Below are 15,495 nucleotides of genomic sequence, written 5' to 3'. Positions count from 1 at the left end.
TGAAATTACGCGGTCGCCTTGATGGATCTGACGCGGCTGCGAGGCTGTGAAGTTGGCGGTGAGAATCGCCAAGATGGAAATATCCTTGGAGGCAGCAATGAAGAATGTTGAGAGTTGGGCTAAGCCGCTGTTGAGCTGTATAAAGGGTCGAGTCATGGACTTGAAAGTGGAATTGATGTAGCAGAACAATCGAAATACCAACTTTGCTTACAACATCTAAATCATGTTTCTCAATCACCTCAAACTCGCCTTCGGTGCCGTTTTAGCTACTGGCTCTGGCACTCTTGCGACAAAGCCCGACGTCTACGACTATGTCATCATCGGCTCTGGTCCAGGAGGAGGTTCTCTTGCGTGAGTCAAAGTAAAAACCCAACAGTGACTTCCCATACTGACACAGTCAATAGTGCCAATCTAGCTAGAGAGGGTCACTCCGTCTTCCTCATCGAAGCCGGAGGCGACAATCATACCAGCATTCTTCAACAGCTTCCAGCTCTGTAAGTTCAAAGCCTCACAAGCGTATACTATTACTGACGGTCTAAGGTCTCGAACTGCTGCCGAAACTCCCGGCCATTCCTGGCAGTTCTTTGTCAATCATTACGAGGACTTTGACGCGGCTCGCCGTGATCCCAAGTACACTTATATCCAGACCAATGGCTCGTACTACGTTGGCCTTGATCCGCCCGAGGGTGCTAGACCGTAAGTCTCAGTACTACTACTCGTGGAGTTTTGACTAATATCAAGATTACAGTGCCGGCTTGTACTATCCTCGTGGCTCAACCCTCGGCGGCAGTGCGCAAGTCAACGCCATGAACTTTGCCTGGTGTCCTGATAACGAGTGGGACTACATCGCCAATCTTACGGGCGATGCTTCCTGGGGCCATGAGCATATGCGTCGGCATCTGATGAATCTCGAGAACTGCACCTACGTCCCTGAGGGTACTCCTGGTCATGGCTTTGATGGCTACCTGGTGGTAAGAACCAGCTCACTTTCCTTGAGACGAACCATACTAAGATATATGGTTTTAGAACGACCAGAGTAACGCAACAGTCAACATCGGATCCCCCAATGTCGCCAACTTCTTCTCCCAAATGTTCCACGAGACCGAAGGCTTCGATGTCGAAGATCCCGCCGAGATGACCGAGCTTCTTCTCCGCGACATCAACGGCCCTGACCCACGTCGCTACGAAAACGGCCGCATGTACAGCACACCCGTGGCAATCGATCCCAGCACAGCTGCCAGAAGCGGTGCTGGTATCTACATCAACCAGGTCATCGATGCCGGACACCCATTGACTATCAGCTTCCACTCTTTAGCGACACGCGTTCTCACTAAACAGGGCCGCAACAAGAAGCCCCGTGCTTATGGTGTGGAGTATATGGTTGGAGAGGGGTTGTACTCTGCTGATGGGCGATATGATCCTGAGCAGACTGGTGAGATTCGGGAGGTTCATGCTAAACATGAGGTTATTGTTTCTGGTGGTGCGTTCAACACTCCTCAAATTCTTATGCTGAGTGGCATTGGGCCTCGTGAGGAGTTGGAGGCTTGGGATATTCCTGTTGTTGTTGACCTACCTGCTGTTGTGAGTACCCTGACCAACCTTGAACTGTTCCATGCTGACGGCCCCATCAGGGCTCTAACCTGCACGACAACTACGAAGTTCCTGTCCAAATGCGCGGTGAAGAGAACTGGCTAATCCCACAAGAGTCTCCATGCACTGGTACCTTCGACGACGAAGACCCCTGCTTCGTACTCTGGCGAGACGACGCTTCAGGACCATACGCATCACGCGACAGCAGCTACGGCGCCGTCTGGCGAAGCAGCCAAAGCTGGGACAATGACTCAGACCTCATGTTCCTCAGCAGTCCCGGCCTCTCAGGCTTGGTAGGCTTCTACCCAGGTTACTCAACCGGCGAGAGAGCAGGCAATGATCCCGCAGGGTGGATGCACGCTGTCGTCAAGATGCAGACCAGCAACAGCGCCGGCACCGTTCGACTCAACTCATCCGATCCTCGTATCCGACCTAACATCAACTTCAACTACTTCACCGAGTCAGCGGAGCGTGATCTCGACGCTATTGTTGAAGGAATTGAGATGCTCAAAAGGGCGTTTGACGCGACTGGTGTTCCGTATACCCAGCTTAGTCCTGACCCTGAAAACTTGAGACAGAGTATCCAAGACCTGGCCTTTAGTCATCATGCCTCATCAACTTGTGCCATCGGAGCTGATGACGATGAGGACTCTTGTGTTGACTCTAGGTTTCGCGTGCGCGGCGTTGATAACCTACGCGTTGTCGACGCGTCTGTCTTTCCTCGAAGTCCTGGCGGTATGCCTAATGGACCGACTTGGACTATTTCTCGCAAGGCATTTGAGACTCTTTTGGAGGACAACCATTAAACTGTCATTCGGGAAGATTTGAATCACTGATAGTAGTTGCCAAGAAACTGACTTGGGAAATCTCATGGACTAGGACCAAAGAGAAGAGGCCTATAGCCAGGTGAATTAGAAACCTTGTATCAGCACAGAGATCTTATAGCATTTTCTACCAAATTGTCAAATCTTTGCTTTTGCTTCAATTCATTGCATACCGTATACATTAGATAGTCAATTTGTCTTCACATTCAATCGCAGCATAAAGGAGAAATAAATTATAGAGTCCAGGGTATGAAATTGCTGATAACTCTATTCAGACCCAATAGCCTATCACAGCGCTCATCCCTTCAATAGTGGCTCATCCCCTGACCAATGAAAAAGACCCGCCTCACTGTCAGATTAAGACAAAAAAAAAGATGACAGCAAAACCTTGATTCAAGTCCTGTCCTGTCCTTTTCCATCGGAGTCCTCGGATGTGCAACGATACAGGGCTTCAAGTCCCCTTCTAGAAGAACCAGTTGCCCTACAGTTACACTCAGCTGCCATCCTATTTCGCAATCGTCGCATGCCTTAGTGCGCCATCTTCAACAAGGTTGTTAGTGCTGACTACTCACGGGCGGCCGAAATTGCCTCAACTTGCGGGGAAGACGGAGCATCCTACGACGAATCAACGTAAGTTCACGTCCCCAGAAACACAAAAAAGGTGAGGCCGGGGGGGATAACACAATGTCTGATGTACATTTCACTTACAAGATATGGGCGTTTCATGTACCGTACCTACGTGCGTATTACCAAGCTATGACTAACACTTTCGACGCTCATTAGATAACGGGCTACCCCAGGCTGTACTGCTGTAGGCAATGCGGTCTAAGCATCAGATATTCATCACCGTCCCTATCCCGAGCCGCGTGCCGCCGGAAATCGTCCTCGCTCACATCCAGACCTACACGCCTATGCTGGCCAACAACAATGTGATCATGAGCTTCAAAGAGACGACGCCCAACATGGAGCTCGTAAGCAAGGACCCATTCTTCGGCACGCCCAACAGCAGCGTCAGAACCTTCTCGTCCAGCGAGAGACTCATGCTGGCGCCCGGCCTGACGAGGGATAGGAGCTGGCCCGTGACGTGTCTGAGTATACCGAATGGTATTCGCTGTAGAGCTGATGCCAAGGCTGGTGTCACTGTGAGGACGGAGTGGATTGTGAGGCCGAGGCAGGACTTTGGGAGCAGTCCGAGTACTAATAGCAGTCCGGGGACGCTGGTGGAGGAGTGGGAGCTGTATGAGGAGGTTATAATTGAGGCGAATAGTCTTCTTATGCCGTTTGTTGCGAGGACTGCGGATGAGGTTCATAGAGGGATTTGTCAGAAGGTTGTGGATGAGGTTGTGAACAAATACTTAGCCAATGGTACTCATTGATTAATTTTAATAACAGATACCTACTAATTTATTGATACTGATCAACGAAGATTCCTCACCTGCTTGTGGTCTTACTTAGATTGACTTGAGGTCTTTGCTCAAGTTGGAGGACAACAACTAGTTGAAGCTTAAGCATCCTTCAACCGCAACTCACCTGAGGCTCATCTCACTTATGCACCAGTAATACGAGTTCTCGTATATCTGCTCTCCACTCAGACACTATCCTCGTCTCCACTCTCACGCAACACCATACGATGGAGAAACCTGTGGAGTCTTTGCGAGGAGACGAGACATAAAAAACACCGCGTAATTGGTTTAGTGGTAAAATTCTCCGTTGCCATTCGAGCAGCGTCGGGGAGCCCAGGGTTCGATTCCCTGATTACGCATTCATTCGGCGCTTCAAAGCGTCTTCTTTTTGTTGCTTTTGCATATCCGTTCTCGTGGTTGCGATGTTGAGAGTTCCGGCCACTACATACAAAACTGCACGACAAGAAACGACTAAAGTAAGTGTGTACTAAGATACGTGAGAACGAACTTTTGCATCATAATCATATTACTTATATCGCCTCATTTTAAATGAATTAGGATAAGCTTATGGCCAGTAAAGCAGATGGTCTTGATGAAGAGTTCCTCTTGCCCGCAAGGCTAAGCTCAGCCAATCGTGACAGAACTGACGCCAGAAGTCCCCACACAAAACATCCATGTATACTAGATCTTCATTTCTCTCATGTCTGTAAATCAAACCCTCTCATACATGATGACCGCTACGGGTATGATGGCATCATCTCGGTAAACCACTGTCTCCGGGTACGTAACTTGCCCTCCGTCCCTAAATACAGCAGCCTCAACCTACAACCTGTAATTTAGTCTATTTGCGGAAGCTGTTCAAGTTCAATGATGACTCACGCTATCGTAACCATGGTCCGGTGCGGTCCGATTTGGGCACGCAGAAAACATCCTTTGAGGTCTGTTGCTAATGACTTCACACACGATCATGGCACGAAGCCGAGATTGCGGATCAAGACTATTGGCGTAGTGGTCTGCTTCTTGAAAAGTGTCAGAAATGGTCTAGTGTTGACTGTTTCAACAACCTACTGGATGATACCTGTGTGGTATATATACCACGACCAAACATACCCGGAACTTCAGTCATGGTCAGTGAAAACGGCCGTTCCAGACGAAGCAATATCAGTCCATCTTACCTGACTTTCTGACTTTGAAGGAGTTCCTCATGATTCCACAAAGCTACAGTGTGGCATGTTGCACCACTGCATCCTGCGACCACCCCGTTCTTCCCCAGCGTTACAAGCTCGAGTTGTGCCATGATGCAAGACCATGGACCCGTCGACTGACCTCCCGCCATACCGGTGAAATCTTCTGCCTCTGTGTGATGCAGCTAACTCATGTTGGGGAGCAATGAAGACTTTCCGGACGACAGCTGCTTTGTCGGGGTGTCTCCAATTACGGTTGAAGTAGCCGACATCTAGACAAGGTTAGTTGTATACCTGAAAGACACCATTTGGGCGGTCCTTACGGTCGTGGAACATAGGGTCGTCTATACTGAGAGGGTACATTTGCTGCTCCTGATGCCCGAAATCAATGCAAGATGTGGAGCGTCTTTCTTACAGGAGGCATGCTTGTGTAGTGCATATTTGTAAAGGATGAGTATCAAGTATATAAAACTCCGAGTGAGATGTGGGTGGTTGATGAACGAGGTATATGTCCTGATATCTACGAGTAGGATTCTTATAATATCGTCTGAATTTGTCGTATAATTGAGAGATGGGATGAAGACTTCGTATTTATGGTCGCCGAGTGATGGTGAATAAGTGAGCTGGGATTGCTTTGTGCTGAGTGGATGTCGTCGAAAGAACGACGAAGCAATACCAGTGAAGAGCCGTGGTACACTAGGTGTCAGTGACAACGGGACATAGGTTGCTGATGCGCAATCAAGAAGAAATCAACGGAAATTTGATAGGCTACCGCGGGCAATCACGGTCTTATGCTAATCTGTTGACAGATGGTGGAAAGGTGTTAATCAGTGTTACCCTAATTGTCAGCTGCCATGCATCTAGCAAGCAGAGGCCTGAGTGTAGCGAGAAGTTTGATGAATAAGATAGGGTCACAAGGAACAAGACGTAAGGCGAGACTCGATCTTATGGAGAGCTGCTTTGAGAGTATGGAGGTTCGTAGCGCCCGGTATATCAGTTGGAAAGTGGGCGATAGCAGCGGTTGGGACGAAACGAAGAGAAGAACGAGACCGGTATGGGGTAGATTCCAAGGACTCTTCAAGTCTTATCTTAGTTCTTGGTAACGACCAGGAGACTTGGGAACGCTGGCGGAGATGGAAATGCCTGGCTCGGCGGGTAGGGGCACAGTTTATATAGTAACTGCCATGAAGCGCGCATCACAGACTGCACAGTGACATGCCGAACTGAAACAGAGTCAAGCCGACATGCGAGTGAGTAACTGGAGCCTCGGACTTGCACCTTCAATGTCTCATTGGGGAAAGCAAGTTCATGGAAAGCTAATGTCAATGGCACCTTTGACGGTCAGATTCAGTCTTCAAATTTCATCAGGCATCAGTTAAGTGTAAGGTAGCCAAAGTCTGTAATATCTACCGTGACGGACGAATTTGGTTCACACACATGCTCGAGACAGATATCCATCCATACGTAGGTAGGCTGTGAAGGTTTCGGATGCACCTGCTCAGATAAAACGGCTGCCTATGTTGAGTTGCCAGACATGACAGCTGCTGCTTCCAAGGCTCGCCTCACTTGCACCTGCTCAGAGTTCGCAAGAATCAGGGCAGAGAGAGACAGGAAAGAGGCCCAAGAAAGTCAAGATTTCTTCCCTCCAACAAACTCTCAACAAGACACCATCATCACTCATCTTAATACTACAAATCATCAACATTATTCAGCAGCATTCAGCACTCATCGTGAATATGAATAATGAAAAAGTGGAGTGGAGTCGGTGGACTACTTTGTCAGACGACGACGTCGACGATGACGATGTCGAAGCCGAGAAGCCTGCCAAACGTCCACGGACAAATGAAAACACGCAAAACCCGACAGACCCCGACCCTAATGACCAAGATGAAGAGCCCTCCGAGGATTTACATGATGAGGAACCGCCAGAGGCAGAGAGTTCGGAGGGAGAAGACACTATAAGCGATCCGGGAGACCCTGATATAAATGCAACAACCGAGGAAGAGCCTGTCGGGAATGCACCTGACCCGTCACAGGCAGAGATTTCAGAGGGGGAAGACACTATAAGCGACCCGGGAGACCCCGATACGGATGCAACAATCGAGGAGGAGCATGTCGGGAATGCATCTGACCCGTCACAGGCAGAGATTTCAGAGGGGGAAGACACTATAAGCGACCCGGGAGACCCCGATACGGATGCAACAATCGAGGAGGAGCATGTCGGGAATGCATCTGACCCGTCACAGGCAGAGATTTCAGAGGGGGAAGACACTATAAGCGACCCGGGAGACCCCGATACGGATGCAACAATCGAGGAGGAGCATGTCGGGAATGCATCTGACCCGTCACAGGCAGAGATTTCAGAGGGGGAAGACACTATAAGCGACCCGGGAGACCCCGATACGGATGCAACAATCGAGGAGGAGCATGTCGGGAATGCATCTGACCCGTCACAGGCAGAGATTTCAGAGGGGGAAGACACTATAAGCGACCCGGGAGACCCCGATACGGATGCAATAATCGAGGAGGAGCCTATCGAAAATGCACCTGGTCCTAGCTCATCGCAGGCAGGGTCAGGGGCCCAGAACACTGGAAGTCATCAGGGTAGCAGTATATGTGCCAAAGTAGGGTGCGAAAGGCAACGGGCTCCGAATCGCCTGCAGTGCGACGAATGCCTGCGAATCGATAGAGTGTTCCAAAGGTCATTAGACGATTCGTATCTTCAACACCGAATCAAAATCAGCTCAGCTAACCCGTCAAGCAGGATAAGAAAAGGACAGTGTACGGGTGGCTGTGAACGGAACATGAGTACTCCGGGTCTATGTCTCCCTTGTCACTCTCAAGGAAGGTTCCCGGGCCAGTTGCGGTGGAAGCGGTAGGGGAATAATACGTCAGAGAGAGTTTGCATTTGCTTCGTGTGGCCTCAAATCAGTGGCATCCCAAGGCGAAAGAGCTTTTTAGTGAATAAGACGTATATCAATATTGTGAGAGAATGTTTAGATCATAGTAAATCCTCCGTTCTTGACCTGAATCTGCTCGGGGACCCCGAATTGTCGCATGGCACATCGAACTCTGAGGTGCTGAACTAATGAACGTCCTGGTACTACCAACCCGAACCCCCCCAGACCCCTTTCCCTCAGACCTCTTCCCCATAGAGCAATTCATTGTGTGCCAAACACTCCATATCTCTTAAGGCGGACCGCACTTCCAGCTCTTGTAGTGAGGCTTCTTGGTAGTCTTGAAAGCAAAGTTGTCCGCTCCCTCAAGACTGACAAAGCTTCCCTTGCAGTTGGCCTCAGTGTAAACCTTGCAGTCGAAACAGCTGACAAGAGACTTGGTGTCGTCAGAGTAGACGTCAAAGTTCTTGACGTTGGCGGGGAGATTGTAGCATTTGCCCGGTTTGCCAACACCAGTGAAGGACTTGCCGGGCTTGATCTTGAGCTTGATGAGATCAATGCCCGGGTTGCAGTGATCAGTGCGGGCTTCGAGGGTGGTGTCTTCCTCAATGGCCATGGCACTGGCGCCGAGGCTGAGGGTGGTGATGGTGATGAGGGAGAAGAGATGCATGTTGAATGTGTTGGGATAGTGAGATGATGGAATTGGTTGTTGTTATTGATGCGATGCTTTGCTTGTTGATGAGAATATTCTCTCAATAAAGCAGGCAAGTGGTCGACTATTTATGCTATTTCCCGGACACCTCTTCTGTTAGGAGTAAGAGAATACAAGACCTATGCTTAGGGTACAAAAATAAACTTGGTAAAGGATATCTTAAATTTAGTAAAAATATCCTAAATTTATATTCAGTTACCTAAATTCTTCTATTAGTTAGGCCTAAGGTCCCGTGTAAAAGCGCCGCGAGCTTATTCAGAGTCTGTTGTGTTACATTTGCCCCGCCGACTATTAATAGTGACGCGCCTCCGTTGAAAAGCGCAGAGATATCGTTGCAGCCACGCTGTCGCAACCACTACCCCGAAGGATCGCTGCGTTAAATTACGAAGCGAGGAAAAAAGTGTTTCCCAAAGTCTGGTTGTAGTTCTGATCATTTTAAAGGCTAAGATCTATTCTAGGACGCGGTCCTAGATGGCTTTAATCGTGCTAGCAGCTCTCCAGAATGTCACTGAGAGATATTGACAGGAAGACCACAGAAGAGAGCCGTATCAAACCTCCATGCAAGATGAACCAAAGTCCTTCGCTTCTCGCTCATTAGTCCTATATGTCTTAGACTGCCAGCCAAGGCGCATTCGCGACGGCACCCGCAGTAGCTACCTTTGAGTTCCGGATCAGCCTTCGATACTCTTCAATCTTAGAGATTCCAACCATGATGAGCTCCTCTTCCACTTCTGGAGCAAGGCCACCCTTCCAAAGACAAATCATTCCATTGACCTGCTGATCATCAATGGTAACCGACATCACAAGATCCCGCTCGTCCCTAAGCTCCCAAGAAGCTTTGCCGTGCACAACCATCCCCGTCGGCTTCCAATGTAGTTCTCCCAGACCACCACTACCAGTGTACTTTCCATCAGCCCCCTTCATAGTAATGGTGCGGCCCTCTTGTGATAATTTGACCTCCGTCTTGGGAGGGATGCTGTGAAAGTCGATCATAGCGATCTCTGCGTTCTGACTCGGAGACTTGACGTAGCACTTATCACCCCAAATTCCCATAATAGCTCGTCGTTCGACCTCGTAGCGAGGTGTTTTGTCGCCCTTGACACCCAAGATTCGGCGGTGTCCGACAAGAGCGGTGTAGTGCATCTCCAGCGCGGGCTTTTCCGCGCTGCGTCGGGGATCGGGAGTTGCGTCCTCGCGAACAATGAACTTTTCAAGCCAGGAGGGGGCCATCTTGAATTTAGAGAGGATAATTGTGTAGAGGGATCTGAAATGTTGGTGTTCAGAAGTGGAAAGGCATTGGTGGCATGTCTTGATCCAAGCGTCTCTTTAAGCTGCGAGCGAGAACCCATGCAGGTTGAATAAACCCTTAAATCTGACAGCAAAAGCCTAACTGAACAGGGCCTAGCCATTTTCATTACAGTACAGTCTTACGTACTCAAATCTCATGTGATGTAACTGGATGAGACTTTATCCCGTAGACAGGCTATCCTCTTTGCATGATTTCCGCATCGTGCAGGGGATTGATTGGTATGGCTTACTGAAGGTCTGAGAGAAATTCGTAATAATAACATGGGTAGAAAGCTCACAGAGTGGAAGTCTTTGTTAAGAAGAACACAAAAAATGAATAATTCCTTAACGACAGCTTTGTTCTTTGTACTTGTTAGAACGGAATCTGAACCTCTCTACGGTAACCCGATGAGCTCGAGGACAAATGAGCATTGTATATCTGGTCTGTAACAAATTAGAAGAACGGCCCATAGTGATGATGAGGCGTAGATCTGGTATAAAATGTGAAACTCTCGCCGACACTTGAGCCTTGAATGTGATCATAGCATAGTTGATCAGCTTGTTCAACTGGACTAACAGTCGAAATTGCCAAGGGTCTTTCTGAAGTTTATTTGAACTAGACGAAAACCAGATCATCATGCCTTCCAGCAACAATTGGGATCAGCTAGGGCGAGGCAGACGCTTTCGACCGAAGCCCTTCGATTTCAGTTTTATCTTGAACCCAATTCCTCCTGTTGCCAGTCATCTCGCTAATTCAATCGACAGTCTATCTCCCGCGGACGAAACAGCCAGCCACTCCACCACTCAAGATTCACCTCTCGTCAACGAGCCTGTCTTATGCCGCAAACGGTCATGCCGCAATCCAGTCCGAGCTAATCGCAAGCACTGCGGTGATTGCCTCGATAAAATGTCGGCTAAACAGCGAGCTTGGATCCGGAAACGCCGCAATCAGGGCATCAAAGATCCCGTCACTGGCGAGACGGTTAAGCTATGCGCCCAATGTAGTGTGCCTTCTGACAAGTACACCTGTGGCCTTTGTACCAAGAGACAGTCAGTTTCCAAAATGAACTTATACCACGGACGGCGCGGGAAGGGTCTATGCACAAAATGCGCTATGGAACTGGACAGAGAGGGGTACTGTTGCAAGACGTGCTATAAGAAAGATCGGATCAATGCAAGAAGAAGATCCCGGAAGAAGAAGAAGAGGCAGGATAAGTACCATTATGCTGAGGCGATTGAAGGCACTAAGATATCTAGAAAGTAGATCATCGAACTAGAGATATCAGTCCTTAAATTTGAAGATAGCGTCATACTGTAACCACTCTTAACCGAACCTGTTTATTTTTTGCTGCTTAAAATCTATTATTACAGCTATTTGCGACGTGAGTTCCACTCCCGATCAAAGTTTGTCAGCGCCCTCTGCGCCGTAGGCACGCAATCCATAGCCTTGATAGAAATCCGAGGCGGTAAGGTCAACATGTACAACACCGACTGCGCTAAATCTTCTGCAACCAGGGGCTCATACCCATCAACAAAGTCATCCATAGCACTCTGATCGTACTGAACCCGTTGAAGATGAAAATGCGTCTGGACAACACCTGGGCGAAGAACTAAGACCCTAATGTCTGATCCGGCAGTTTCCATGCGAAGGCTGTTGGAGAAGCCCTCTAGAAACGCTTTTGATGCGTGATAAACTGCTTCGCCGTTGAAGGGTGGACACTCGAGACCTGTGACGGAAGAAACGTTTATGATGGTTCCTTTCTTTCGCTCCCACATTGAGTGGTTGAGGACTGCGTGGGTGGTGAACATGACGCCGTTGATGTTAGTGTTTGACATCTGAGCGACTTGATCGATGGGGATTTCCCAAAATCGTCCGGGGGCACCCAGTGCAAGTCCAGCCTGAAAGGCCATCAGTACTTATATATCAGTTTCATAGAGACGTCCTTCACTGACATTATTGATCAAGATGTCAATCGGACCAAGCTCAGATATAGCGGACTTCACTGCCTTTTCTATATCGGGCTGGATCTGAATATCGACAGGGTAGACTCCGACTTTGATCTGAGAGAATTTGGATGCGATCTTGTCTCGCACTGCCTCAAGTTTATCCTACATGGAGTGATTCATCAGTGAGTAGCCTACGCCTTCTTCGATCGAACCGTACCTTGCTTCGAGATACTAAAGCAATGTTTATGCCATGCTCAGCCAGAGCCAACGCAATAGCTTCGCCAATGCCCATAGAAGCTCCGGTCTATAGACATTGTTAGCGCCTCCAAGACCAAAGGTAAATGGCTACTAACGATGAAAGCGGTTTGTCCCTTCAAGGTCTCCATATTGTTCCTCGTTGTGGCAGTGAGAAATCAGCTGATACGGAATAGCAAGAGAGGCGTGTACTGCGGTATTTATGTCTCTAAATCCAACGGCTCTGTACTTAGCTGATAAATCAAAACTGCATTCATCATGCTGTAAGGTAGTCAAAACAAGGTCCATAGTGACGTCGGCGATGACTAATGGAGGATAGTCCCGACTCGTATAGAATCCGAGTACTCGGACAGGACCATGTTTAAACTCTACAGCCACGCTATAATAAATTCGGTAGTCTTGAATGTGATAGAAGACCCCTTTCCTTCTCCAACTCTGTTCCCTCTTGTCCTTTTTCACAACATCAGCTTGTGCAGGCTTGGTGGTGGAACTCATCATGCCGACGGCGTGGAAGCGGGGTAACTCAAGAAGCGGCGTGGATATGAGATTGTACTCATGCCAGCAAAGTCCAGCTACTAGATTTTTTCAAGTGAATGATCACAGCGATCTAAAACTATACAGTGTACTTCAGCGTGACTGTTATTTTCCATTGTTGTCATTCGATGAGAAAGCCTCTGGATACAGCTCAACCATCTTCTCATACGCCTTCTGCGCCCTCTCTTTCAGATCCCATCTTGCATTCTCATCCACCGCCTCCGCAACCTCCTTAATATTTGACGCCCAAAGCTTCCACTTTGTAGCATTAAGCTCAAACTTCCATTTCGGCAAAGGATTCTTAGCACCCTCCACGAATACCTCCCCAGCGAGGAGTATGTGGTTCACTGCGGCAAGAACCTGGGCTTGACGGCCTGCATTTGTCTTTACGTCGCCTGAGGTGCTTATTCCAAACGTCTTTTCTAAGTCTTTTGAGACCCAGAGATATCCATAGTCTTCTAGACAGCCTGCTTGGAAGAGTTTGGAGATTAAGCTGTTGGTACTGAACCATTCTCCTGCCCATATTTCTTGGGGCTCTTTTGAGTTCTTTGCCGTGTAATGATCAACTGCAAGCAAGAGATTTTGTTAGAAAGCAGAGAGATGACTGTCCGGGTGGGATTGGTAACGTACCGTGACCAGCATTCCAGCACTCGCTGGCTGCAGCTGAAAGGCCCCAACCGATCCAGACAAATTGGGGATCCTGTAACACAACATTAGAAACTAGAGATGATTAAGGGCAACGTTACTGACCTCCTCACTATACTTCTCTGCTGCTCCGTCTTTGATCGCAATCAGAAACTCTGCGATCCTTTGATGCCGCCAGCTCGTATACCACAGCTTAGGTGCGACTTCAAAGGCAATCATTGAAATTGTGTTGAGATACTCCCCAGCTCCATGATCTCCCCATTTGGCACCTTTACCGGCTTCAGCCTTATAGAGATCATAAAACTTGGTGACCGCTCGTGATATGGCGGTGTCATCGTCTTCAGAAGCGACTAGCAGATCCCTAACAGTCTCGTAAGATGGAGATTCTGAGAACAGTTCATCGCGCTCTTCCTCGATTCTTTCGTTGAGGTATTCCAGCCATGAAGGGACCTCAGGAGACTGGTCGACTCGTGTAGTTTCTGAGTGATGCATTGAAATTGATTGATGATGGGAAAACAAGAAGGTTATCGTGTTCAAATAAGAGATAGTTGAGAGACAGCAGAAGGCTGAATTGTCTTATTATTTTGAGAAAGATGAGTATCAGGCCTCCAGGAAGGCTGTGGGATGAGGTTGAGCTCAAGGCAGAAATCGACTGAGGCGGAGTCACTACAGTTCAGTTTACAACCAACACCTGCGCCATTTCTCCACCCAATCAGCTCACCACAATTATACGCGCGCATTTAATGCAATGCAACTGTGGCGAGCGTTTACCAACTTGTTTCAATTATCATGTGATTTTTCTTATTTTAAAACTTATCCTTGCGATACTTTCATATGATTCCGTATATCTGGCTGTCGAGATGATATGTCAAAGCACTAGGCGCGCGTCAACACATGTCAAATAGCCGATAGGTCAGCAATCCCGGTCTTGGTGAGCATCATCTCATTCGCTTAGTATCAGGTTCACCATTTTATGTATGTTGGTTCTAGATATCTCCCAACATGTATATTTCATCCCGGAAATACGGCTCTCGTGTCTCATGGTCTCGAGTCCGGGCCAACAACGTTATTTCCTCGATCTAAAATTATACTGGACGGAATTGTATATCATACGCAATGTTTCGATGGCTTCCACTGGCCAAATCAGCCACTTCAGCGATCATTCTAATTATTTACCAAGTCGTCGTTGATCGACGACTTCCAGTCTTTGAACCCATTCAAATTTCCCTTCGTCGTCTTTCCTTCCACTTTTATCCTCGGTCCCGCCAGACGACGATACAATCCTTCGATATTCTTGAGTCTACTAACTGTTTTTGTTATCCGCAACAATGAGACAATTCTTTGGACGTAAAGAAGAGCCAAGGCGCAACTCAGATGACGACCACAAAAAGATGGTAACTTCCAAACTCCCTTTGGATATCAGCCGTAATTGACCATCAACAGCAATACTATTCTCCCCGAGGCACCATCCCCGTCAAGGTTGTAGAACAACAGACACAAGAAGTTGTTTTCGATCCGACAAAGGTCACTCGCAACACAAAAGAATATTCTCATGCTTAACAAGATGCAAACCTGGAGGGAAAGACCTTCAAGGAGTGGGAGCGCAGACATGATGAGGAAAAGGTTGGTCTGTACGAGATCCCAGTCAACACCCGCATGAACTTGGAAAAGAGACCTGCAACGTTCAAGCAAGTCCAAAGACGCGAGCACGAAATGCGTCCCATGGATAGGAAGGATGCTGTCCGGAAGGAGTTCAACGATCCAGGTGTCTTTCGGGGTGTCATCACTGGCAACGTCGAGACTGGCCCGGTCTATGGTGTTCAGGGCGTGATATACCATCCAGAACAAAACCCTCGTGGTTTCAGAAGGTCTCCTATCGAGCCGTTGGATCGAGAGGGGAGGCAGTTCTTGCGCCTCTTCGAGGATGATGCTGCTGATCATAATCGTGTGACTACTTGGCATCCGAGGGATGAGGATGCAAGCGATCTTCAGGAATATGAGGAGCGGTACAAGCAGGTTAGGAAGGTTCGTCTGCCCCAGCAGCAGAAGAAGAAGCAAAAGGTGCCCAACACGAATTGAGACCAGGATGGGTAATATGTATATAATTACACGAGCTATTATATGGTGTGGGGTAATGAATACGGGTTTGTGTAGAGCTTCAAATTTCAACCTTGACTTGATAATATCCTTTGGCTATGTGATCTCTGTTGTAACATT

The 15,495-nt window shown here is 48.2% G+C and overlaps 9 protein-coding genes and 1 non-coding gene across 13 annotated transcripts; 6 read left to right on the top strand and 4 right to left on the bottom strand.

Moving 5' to 3' along the window:
• Positions 1-223: 223 nt before the first annotated feature.
• Positions 224-2,521, top strand: FVEG_00262 (hypothetical protein; the record flags this gene model as incomplete). The annotated part of the gene is made up of 6 exons (XM_018886693.1): positions 224-351; positions 405-494; positions 541-696; positions 749-971; positions 1,027-1,581; positions 1,632-2,521. 6 exons carry the CDS (start codon positions 224-226, stop codon positions 2,394-2,396), a joined length of 1,917 nt encoding a protein of 638 aa, XP_018742298.1. The 3' UTR covers positions 2,397-2,521.
• A 260-nt stretch (positions 2,522-2,781) lies between these two features.
• FVEG_00263 (hypothetical protein) lies at positions 2,782-3,841 on the top strand. 3 transcript variants are annotated; one of them, XM_018886695.1, is made up of 2 exons: positions 2,782-3,044; positions 3,198-3,841. In XM_018886695.1, exon 2 carries the CDS (start codon positions 3,233-3,235, stop codon positions 3,788-3,790), a length of 558 nt encoding a protein of 185 aa, XP_018742300.1. In that variant the 5' UTR covers positions 2,782-3,044; positions 3,198-3,232; the 3' UTR covers positions 3,791-3,841. The 3 variants fall into 3 exon arrangements, with proteins under 3 accessions (XP_018742300.1, XP_018742299.1, XP_018742301.1); XM_018886694.1 differs by having other exon boundaries at positions 2,790-3,153; positions 3,215-3,841; XM_018886696.1 differs by having other exon boundaries at positions 2,821-3,075.
• Positions 3,842-4,094: 253 nt separating this feature from the next.
• FVEG_14621 lies at positions 4,095-4,176 on the top strand. Its single transcript has one exon. It is a non-coding gene; the product is annotated as a tRNA-Gly (tRNA).
• A 2,561-nt stretch (positions 4,177-6,737) lies between these two features.
• Positions 6,738-7,798, top strand: FVEG_00264 (hypothetical protein; the record flags this gene model as incomplete). Its single annotated transcript, XM_018886697.1, has 2 exons — positions 6,738-7,625; positions 7,766-7,798. The coding sequence occupies 2 exons, from the start codon at positions 6,738-6,740 to the stop codon at positions 7,796-7,798; spliced, it is 921 nt and encodes a 306-aa protein (XP_018742302.1).
• Positions 7,799-8,169: 371 nt separating this feature from the next.
• On the bottom strand, positions 8,170-8,568 carry FVEG_00265 (hypothetical protein; the record flags this gene model as incomplete). Its single annotated transcript, XM_018886698.1, has 1 exon — positions 8,170-8,568. The coding sequence occupies one exon, from the start codon at positions 8,566-8,568 to the stop codon at positions 8,191-8,193; it is 378 nt and encodes a 125-aa protein (XP_018742303.1). The 3' UTR covers positions 8,170-8,190.
• Positions 8,569-9,219: 651 nt separating this feature from the next.
• Positions 9,220-9,871, bottom strand: FVEG_00266 (hypothetical protein; the record flags this gene model as incomplete). Its single annotated transcript, XM_018886699.1, has 1 exon — positions 9,220-9,871. The coding sequence occupies exon 1, from the start codon at positions 9,838-9,840 to the stop codon at positions 9,220-9,222; it is 621 nt and encodes a 206-aa protein (XP_018742304.1). The 5' UTR covers positions 9,841-9,871.
• A 663-nt stretch (positions 9,872-10,534) lies between these two features.
• On the top strand, positions 10,535-11,161 carry FVEG_00267 (hypothetical protein; the record flags this gene model as incomplete). The annotated part of the gene is made up of 1 exon (XM_018886700.1): positions 10,535-11,161. The coding sequence occupies one exon, from the start codon at positions 10,535-10,537 to the stop codon at positions 11,159-11,161; it is 627 nt and encodes a 208-aa protein (XP_018742305.1).
• A 46-nt stretch (positions 11,162-11,207) lies between these two features.
• On the bottom strand, positions 11,208-12,350 carry FVEG_14622 (hypothetical protein). Its single transcript, XM_018903554.1, has 4 exons — positions 12,198-12,350; positions 12,062-12,148; positions 11,851-12,006; positions 11,208-11,796 (listed from the first exon to the last, which is right to left on the bottom strand). The coding sequence occupies exons 1-4, from the start codon at positions 12,228-12,230 to the stop codon at positions 11,269-11,271; spliced, it is 804 nt and encodes a 267-aa protein (XP_018742306.1). The 5' UTR covers positions 12,231-12,350; the 3' UTR covers positions 11,208-11,268.
• A 221-nt stretch (positions 12,351-12,571) lies between these two features.
• Positions 12,572-13,917, bottom strand: FVEG_00268 (hypothetical protein). Its single transcript, XM_018886701.1, has 3 exons — positions 13,384-13,917; positions 13,264-13,333; positions 12,572-13,199 (listed from the first exon to the last, which is right to left on the bottom strand). Exons 1-3 carry the CDS (start codon positions 13,768-13,770, stop codon positions 12,739-12,741), a joined length of 918 nt encoding a protein of 305 aa, XP_018742307.1. The 5' UTR covers positions 13,771-13,917; the 3' UTR covers positions 12,572-12,738.
• A 155-nt stretch (positions 13,918-14,072) lies between these two features.
• FVEG_00269 (hypothetical protein) lies at positions 14,073-15,457 on the top strand. 2 transcript variants are annotated; one of them, XM_018886703.1, is made up of 3 exons: positions 14,073-14,190; positions 14,240-14,672; positions 14,722-15,457. In XM_018886703.1, exon 3 carries the CDS (start codon positions 14,935-14,937, stop codon positions 15,355-15,357), a length of 423 nt encoding a protein of 140 aa, XP_018742309.1. In that variant the 5' UTR covers positions 14,073-14,190; positions 14,240-14,672; positions 14,722-14,934; the 3' UTR covers positions 15,358-15,457. The 2 variants fall into 2 exon arrangements, with proteins under 2 accessions (XP_018742309.1, XP_018742308.1); XM_018886702.1 differs by having other exon boundaries at positions 14,073-14,672.
• Positions 15,458-15,495: the final 38 nt, after the last annotated feature.

The sequence above is a fragment of the Fusarium verticillioides genome, chromosome 1 (assembly GCF_000149555.1).
Source record: "Fusarium verticillioides 7600 chromosome 1, whole genome shotgun sequence".
NCBI lineage: Eukaryota > Fungi > Ascomycota > Sordariomycetes > Hypocreales > Nectriaceae > Fusarium > Fusarium verticillioides.
Note: the sequence above shows the minus strand (reverse complement) of the source record. Positions and strands in the feature narration are given on the sequence as shown.